The 8,642-nt window shown below is 43.5% G+C and overlaps 1 protein-coding gene across 2 annotated transcripts in view; it reads left to right on the plus strand.

The window, feature by feature from the left end:
• Positions 1 to 4,583, plus strand: part of PTP4A2 (protein tyrosine phosphatase 4A2) — a 30,719-nt gene extending 26,136 nt beyond the window's left edge. For both annotated transcript variants that reach the window (XM_051832147.3, XM_051832148.3), the window contains exons 5-6: positions 1,162 to 1,236; positions 2,185 to 4,583. In XM_051832147.3, coding sequence (XP_051688107.1) covers positions 1,162 to 1,236; positions 2,185 to 2,293 — 184 coding nt within the window. In that variant the 3' untranslated portion in view covers positions 2,294 to 4,583. The remainder of the gene's footprint in view (positions 1 to 1,161; positions 1,237 to 2,184) is intronic.
• Positions 4,584 to 8,642: the final 4,059 nt, after the last annotated feature.

The raw sequence follows: 8,642 nt of genomic DNA on the forward strand, positions 1-8,642 counted from the left end.
TGTTGCACTGGTTTAAGCTGCTGCTTGTGACAGCTGATACATCCCACATTGAAGTGCTTGCTGGTTTGAGTCCTGGCTGCTCCACTTTTCATCCAGCTTCCTGCTAATGCACCTGGCCCAAGTACTGGGGTCCCTATCACCTATGTGGAAGACCAGGATGAAATTCCTGACTCCCGCCTGGCACAGAACTAACTGTCGTGACCATTGGGGGAGTGACCCAGTGAATGGAAGATCTCACTTTCTGTGTCTCTCCTTCTCTTTCTCACTCTACTTTTCAAATAAATGAATGAAACCTTAAAACAACAGCAACAACAAAAATCTTTCCTTTTGAGCATTGCTTGGAATGCTGTTGCAGCACTCTAATTAACAGCAGATTACATGCCAACTTATGATGTGCACTTGGACGCAGAACTTGAACTTTGGTGATGACTGCTGTTGCCTCAAGGTGGAGGTGACTCAGGCTGTTCTCTCTGCCTAGCCTTTTATTTGCTGATTTCCTTTATTATAGTTTAGTGTGGTTGTCTCTTCATAGGTTACAAGATTCAGTCCTTATCTGGAAGGCTAAAGATGATTGTATGACTTTGACTTGGTGTGGTTTTAGAGTTAGTAGCTATCCTAGTTAAATACTACAAAGTTGGTGCCCTGTAATGGGATTTTTTTTCTTTCTTTCTTTCTTTCTTTTTTTAATATAGAGAGAACTGTTTCTGATGACTAATTCTTTGGTGCTCTGCTGTCATCAAAATGGTGTTGAAGAGCTGTAGCACCTTTTTAGCATTTGATGAAGTATTGACACTGATTTGTAATGAAACCTTTGGGACCCTAGAAATTGATCATACACTTAGCTGTTTATTTTACTGTGATAATGGCTAAATTCCAGTGGCAAATTTCTGATGAAAACGATGAGAAAATTTGAGATGACTATTTTAAAGAATAAAGATCACTTACTATAGGTTTAGAATTTTGTGTTTTACTAAAAATAGATGTTATTATAAATGCCATAATGATAGACAGTTTTACTATGTATAGGAAAGTATCAGATACTGTAGTATACAGGAAAAGTAAACCTCAAGCTTTGTTTTGATAATATGTAATGTTAGGTTTTTCTTTATAAAAAAATCCTTTAATTCTTGTGGATATTCACAGATGGATTTCTTTCCACAGGGCACCTGTGCTGGTTGCACTTGCTTTGATTGAATGTGGAATGAAGTATGAAGATGCAGTACAGTTTATAAGACAGTAAGTATGACATTTTCTGTTCAGAACCACATAGAGCAGCATCATCTGTGAGGAAGGAGTTATGTTGCATGGAATAATTTGTTGTCTTTGACTTAAATATTACTTGATTGAAGATATAAAAAATTGCAAAGATTTAGAACAAGGGATAGATTCACTGCTACTGGCTGGCTTCCTACCAGATTTCAAAATTTCTAATTTGTTTATAAAATTTGAATGTTGTAGGAGATATGCAATATATAATTTGGATATCTGGGAATCTTGAAAATGAAGAGACTCATTGATCCAGTGTCTGCTTTCAAATGCAAATCTTTGACCAAGAGGCAAGCAGATGGTATAGAGGAGCAGTTAGGAGTAGTTAATCACCTGATACTCTTAACTGATCTGTTCAGGCACAAAATCAAGATGATAGTTCCCAGGCAGAATCTTGATATTGGTCTGAAATAGCATCTTTGGTAATTATTTTCTTGCCCTTGTCGTTTCAACCCTTAAAAAAAAAAAGACTGTGAGAAAGGGTACACAGTGTATTTTAGGAGGTCTAAGAAGAACATATTTCAAGAATTGCCATCTATGTTCTTGAACCTGTTACTTCAGCTTAATACATCTTTTAGCATCATATATAGTTGCTACCAATTCTTATCTGAGGAACATATTAATCCAATTTGTCCAAATGTAGTCAGATGTCTCTGGATGATATCAACTATTTTGATCTTTATTAAGTAGACTATAATGAGACTCTGCAAAGAAAATTTGTTCCTTCCAGGAAGGCTCAGAAAGTTTATGCTAAAACTTAGCTCTTTAAGAAGTAATGTGATGTGGGAAATATGTTGGTTTTTCACTGGGTGGAGGTAGTTAAAAAGGCCTTAGGCCATAAATAATGCATTTCTGTGAGTTGGACAGACCCCACCCCCTTTTGTAACATGATAAAGTTTGCCATTCTTGTATTTTCAGAAAAAGAAGGGGAGCGTTCAATTCCAAACAACTGCTTTACTTGGAGAAATACCGACCTAAGATGCGGTTACGCTTCAGAGATACCAATGGGCATTGCTGTGTTCAGTAGAAAGAAATGTAAACGAAGGCTGACTTAATTGTGGCATTTAGAGGGAACTCTTGGTACCTGGAAATGTGAATCTGGAATCTTACCTGTGTCATCAAAATAGTGATGGATTCAGTACTCTACCACCGTTCTAATGATTGAAAAAAAAAAGCAAACAAAAAAGAAGTCCCTCTATAACATGAATAAAATGTTTAAGAAAAGAAAGACAAAGATGAAAGGGATTAATTTAGTGAAGGATGATTTTGCTCCTAGTTTTGGAGTTTTAATTTCTACCAGGATTGAGTGTTTTCAGAATTACCTTTTTTAACTTTTCAAAATAGGTCTCTAAGGAAAGCCAGCAGAACATTAGCCTGTGCAGCACCATCTGTCTGGGGAGTGCACACTCTTCCATTATGCTTGGCACATAGGTCTCCCATGGTGGGATGTTTCTGGGGGGAAAAGAGGTGTATTTTCCCCCCTTCTCTCCTATCTCCTGTTCCCCTCATTTTCCCCTGATACAAGTTGTAGATGAACTAGGAGAATCCCTTATTGCTGTAGATGTGTGTGCAGTCTGGCAGCCTTAAGCCCACCTGGGCACTTTTAGGGAAAAAACCAAAAACCAAAAAGAAAGCAGTGGCATATATATAAAAAATGATCCAGATGGTTTGTTGTCTTTACAGATGCTGGGTGTTCATGTTCATTTCTTTTCCTCAAAACCCTATCTAACATGAGGCAAAGTAGCCAACTCGTTTTGTTTGGATTTTTGTTTTGGTAAATTGGTGGGAAAATGGCATTTAAGAGGAAGGAGTCTCTCAAAAAACTTAGCTGAGAATTGAGTTCCTCTCTTTCCCACCCAATGAAGCTAAGTGGGTATCCCAGAAACTTGTTTTCTGAAAAGGAGACTCCAGGTCTTCACTGAGGACGGTGTGCAGGCTGAGAGTTGGCACACTTTGTGCACCTGTAGAATGCTGGCTGTAGCACTCCTCCGATCGTCTGATGTCAGAGAGTGCTGGTAGTTTAAGTTTTTTATTTTAGGATTACTTGTACTCTGAAATTTCAGAAATGGTCAAAGGAGCAATAGCAAGGTCACAGTATTTTAGGCTTGAGAAATGCCTGTGGTAGGTGTTTTTCCAAATTGCCACCTATATGTACAGTTCAGTAAAACCACTGATTGCCTTGTTACTTTACTAGGTTTTCCAAAACCAGCAATGCCTAGTGAGTATGTGTCCACAGGCCATGTTGGAGACATGGAACAGCCCAGTGAGTAGCAGAGGGCCTGTGTTGTTTGGGAAATGGTATATAATAGCATTTGTGCAGATTTTTTGCTGGGTTCAGTGTACTTATCTAGAAAGGCTTTCTGCTTCTTTGTAGAAGGCAGCTGTGACTGGGCTGCATTGATAAAGCAGGTGGAAGGGCACTGTCAGGTGTTCCTGTACTCTTTTTGCTGAAATACTACATGCTTATTAATGCCCTGCTTCCAAGGCTCTGAATACAAGCTTAGAGTCATCTTGTCCTGCTGGAATTTGCTGTGCAGAGCCATAAGCTTCCCATTTTATTAGCATTGGCTCGGCCAGTAGGAATGGACTGGGACCTTGTCTCACACTGATGATACCTCAGATGTTGGCCGGCTATGTGAATTGCCTATTTCCTTTTGCCGGAGTTGTTTTGATATTTAGCTAAATGAAAATCTAAATTCTCTCCTCTTCCATCCCCCAAAAAACAAAACAAAATCATGCTTTTTGAAATTATTTCTAGAATTTTAAGAAAAAAAATGATGGTACTATCCAAAGTTCTTTATTTCAGAACATGATAAATAGATGCCTTTAATGTAGACTCAAGATCAAAATAGCGTATCCTCTAAGTTCAGATAGACTGTTGACTCCAGGGGTTTTGATCAATATGATAGCAGACCTTTTCCCTTTGCCATGCTATAGATTATGTTGTTTGGGGGGAAGGTGTGTGTGTGTGTGTGTGTGTGTGTACACGCGTGTGCAGTGTCCATCAGTATCAGTGCCTGCCTGGGTTAGGAAAACTAACATTCCTGGTTCTGTGTGAGGAGAAGAGTGTATAAAGCAACATGAAATATAAGCCCTCATTTTGTTTTAAATTACAGACTAATGTTAATTGTTCTCAAAACTGGATTTTTTTCCTTCAAAATTGAAACAAGTTTTTCTTTTGGATTTAATGAAGCATTGCTAGCTGAAGCCAGTCTGACATGGTAGGAGAGACGTCAGACTGATGAACGGTGTGCTGCCTGATTTAAAACCAAACCCTGAACCCTTTTAAAGAACAATAAAACATATTTTACACGCTCTTTGTCTGTGCATTTTTCCCTCCATCCCAAATTGAGTTTAATTTATGTCTGCTTAGAAAGCAGAGTTTCATTTATGTCTGTTGCCCTCTTTCTGCTGACTGTTCTCAAGGCCTGTTTTGGCCCTGCAAGGCCCTTTCTAGTAATTTACTGCAGGGAGGTGAAATGATCAGAAGTTGGGAAGTTCAAAGATTTCATGCTATCCAGACTTCGGTAAGGGCGGACTTCATAATTGGGATACATATGGTACATTTTCAGGTCAGTTTTTGGACACAACGTAGGAATTCAGCATCTTGTCTCATTCTGAAGGGTCTGTTTATACCACAGGTTTGAAACTTTTTACTTGAAATCTTAATAAAAGGGGGGGGGGGTGCTGTGGCACAGTGGGTTAATGCCTTGGCCTGAAGCACTGGCATCCCATATGGGCGCCAGTTCTAGTCCCGGCTGCTCCTCTTCCGATCCAGCTCTCTGCTATGGCCCGAGAAAGTAGAAGATGGCCCAAATCCTTGGGCCTCTGCACCCGTGTGGGAGACCCGGAAGAAGCTCCTGGCTTCGGATTGGTGCAGCTCTGGCCCTTGCGGCCAGCTAGGGAGTGAACCATCAGATGGAAGACCTCTCTCTGCCTCTCCTTTCTCTGTGTAACTATGACTTTCAAAAAATAAATAAATCTTTAAAAAAAATTGAGCTATTTTAAAAAAAGTAATGGGGAAGTAGCAACTTTATATATTACAGAATTTGGGAGTGGGGAATTATCTTTTAATAATCTATAAGCATCCAGATTTTTTAAATTATGTGCTAAGATACTAAGAATTTTTAAAAAATTTATTTATTTTATTTGAAAGAGAGACAGAGATCCTCTGTTCTCTGGTTCATGCCCCAAATGACTGCAATGGCCAGGGCAGGGCTGGCTGGAGCCAGCTTCTCTTAGGTCTCCCACGTGGGTGGAGGGACCAAGCACTTGGTCCATCCTCCACTGCTTCCTCAGGCATGTTAGGGAGCTGGATTGAAAGTAGAGCAGCTGGGACTCAAACTGGTACTCATGTGGGATGCAGGCTCCACTTCATCTGCCACGCCACAACACCGGCCCCAGGTACTAGGAATTAAGAGGGGACACTGGTCACACTTTGGAGGACTAGATGGGGGGAGAGAGACACAAATAGCCTGTCACCTGATTTTCACCTCTGCATTTCCTTTACTCAGATTCTGTAATCCATTGTGGTAATACAGAGCAAACTGCCTTGGCCTGTCTCTTCATTATGCTTGCCTAGTTAAACTTCATTTTTGGTTAGATTCTTTGCTCTGTTCTGCACTTAATGCAGCTGGACTCATCGATTCTATCTCTTTTTAAAAGTCATGACCATGTAGACTTCCTACCATCTATTCAGTCTTCTTGGAGAATCTTAGATAATACCTTCCCCATCACTCTGCTTAAGGCTTTTTCTTTTTTAAAATAGCTTAGAAGTAAAATCTCATTTACTCTAATGTCCTCTTACCCACCTGTGTCTCTGCTGGCAGTGTCTGTCCTCTACTGTTAGACCGATTGTCTTGCCCTGATTGAGGCAAGCTGTTCTGTTTGTGTTGTGGATGCCATCCTTTGCCTGTTCAGAGGGCCCAGGTTTCGCCAACCTTCATTGTCCTGTTCATTAACTTTGCCCTTTACCAGATCATCCCTATCAGCCTGTAACATGCTCTTGTTTCTTCTGTATTAAAATTCTTGTCTGACCCCACAGTCTGCTTTTCAGTTACTGTCCCCTTTCCCTGTGCCTCATTAGAGCAGAACCCAAATGTCAGTTACTTAGGCTCTGTACTTCCCTCTTGAGCACACTCTAGTGAAAGTTTTTGATTCCATGGGACCTTCCCAATAGAACACTGAAGTCCCCATGGCGGTTAATCAAACGGTCAATCCTCACAGCTTTGTCTGAGAGCATATGACATGGTTGATCACCCCCTCTTTGAAGTGTTTTCATATCTTTGCTGTTCATTTGCAGAATAACGTCCCCCTGCCAGATGGTGTCCATGTTGTAAACCTTGCAACCTTTGACTAGTACTCTGTGGTAACAGCAGATTGTGGATGTGAGTAAATTAAGGGTGTTGAGATGGGTTGGGGAGGTATCCTGAATGGGATATGCCAAGTGGGCATGGGTCCCAAGTGGGCATAAGGAGACTTTCTTGGCAGATGTCAGATGCTGCTGTCTTTGAAGATGGAGAAGGAGGCCTTGGGCCCAGGAATGAGGGTAGCTTTTTGAACCTGGGAAAAGGCCAAGTGGAACTTGGAGCCTCCAGGAAGGAACTCAGCCTGCCAACGCCTGATGGTAGTCCCAAGTGGGATTGCTCCAGAGCCGCAAGACATCGTGTTGTGGCTCTAAGCTTGTGGTCATTGTTCGAGCAGCAACAGGAAACCTTACACAGACTTCGAGGACACGACATCCATGGATTTTCACCTGGTTTAGTTGCTCGCACCTCAGCTTGAGTTTCTGGTTGCTCATTAGCTCCACTTCTCTGTCCATAGAAACTCCTGGATTCCAGACCCATACCCTGTGTTTCCTTGATATCACTGTGATGTCTCTGTTCAGACTTCAGTTCGTGTTCCCATAGAACTTCAGTCAAGTCTTCCATTGACCGCCCTATGTAAAATCGCTGCCAACACACTACAGGTGTGCACTGCTGTCCTGCTGTGTTTCAGTGTTCTCTGTAGCACTTCAGCACCAACTCAGACTTCATTCTTTGTCTCTGCACCAGAATTAAGCTCCAAAAGGGCATGGGTGTGTTTTTCTGTGTGTTTTTTTATTTTTTTATTTTTTGACAGGCAGAGTGGACAGAGAGAGAGAGAGAGAGAAAGGTCTTCCTTTGCCGTTGGTTCACTCTCCAATGGCCGCCGCAGCTGGTGCGCTGCAGCTGGCGCACCGTGCTGATCCGATGGCAAGAGCCAGGTACTTATCCTGGTCTCCCATGGGGTGCAGGGCCCAAGCACTTGGGCCATCCTCCACTGCACTCCCTGGCCACAGCAGAGAGCTGGCCTGGAAGAGGGGCAACCGGGACAGAATCCGGCGCCCCGACCGGGACTAGAACCCGGTGTGCTGGCGCCGCAAGGCGGAGGATTAGCCTAGTGAGCCGCGGCGCCGGCCGTGTTTTTCTGTTTTGACTGTTCACCATATCTTTAGCACCTAGAATAGTGCTCTCCATGTGGCAGGTGTGCAATAGATAATGAGGCTGGTGCCGCAGCTCACTAGGCTAATCCTCCACCTGCAGCACCGGCACCCCAGGTTCTAGTCCCAGTCGGGGCGCCAGATTCTGTCCTGGTTGCTCCTCTTCCAGTCCAGCTCTCTGCTATGGCCCGGGAGTGCAGTGGAGGATGCCCCAAGTGCTTGGGCCCTGCACCCACATAGGAGACCAGGAGAAACACCTGGCTCCTGGCTTCGGATCAGCGTGGTGTGCCGGCCGCAGCGGCCATTGGAGGGTGAACCAACGGTAAAGGAAGACCTTTGTCTCTCTCTCTCTCTCTCTCTCTCACTGTCCACTCTGCCTGTCAAAAAAAAAAAAAGATAATGAATGGGCTTCAGCGGGCACAGGTGTGTCATGGTGCCTTAGTACTAGGGAGTAACTAAAGCTGCCCTGGAGCACATTTGAGATGGGCTTCAAGTACAAGGTAGTAAAAAGGGCAGTGAGGGGCCAGCGAGGCGTAGTAGGTAGAAGCTGCTGCCTGCAAGGCAAGCATCCCACGTGGTTGCTAGCTGGTGTCCTGGCTGCTCCATTGCTGATCCAGCTCCCTGCTAAAGCAGGGGAAGTTGGCTCCTATTTGGGTACCTGTTCCTCATGTGGGAGAGACAGATGGACTTATAGTTTAGCCTTGGCCATCGTGGTCATCTGGAGGTGAACCAGTGGTTAGAAGATGTCTGTCTCCTGGCTGGCGCCGTGGCTCACTAGGCTAATCCTCCGCCTTGCGGCGCCGGCACACCGGGTTCTAGTCCTGGTCAGGGCGCCGGATTTTGTCCCGGTTGCCCCTCTTCCAGGCCAGCTCTCTGCTGTGGCCAGGGAGTGCAGTGGAGGATGGCCCAGGTACTT

The sequence above is a fragment of the Oryctolagus cuniculus genome, chromosome 7 (assembly GCF_051225735.1).
Source record: "Oryctolagus cuniculus isolate XC-2025 breed Fujian yellow rabbit chromosome 7, ASM5122573v1, whole genome shotgun sequence".
Classification (NCBI taxonomy): Eukaryota; Metazoa; Chordata; class Mammalia; order Lagomorpha; family Leporidae; genus Oryctolagus; species Oryctolagus cuniculus.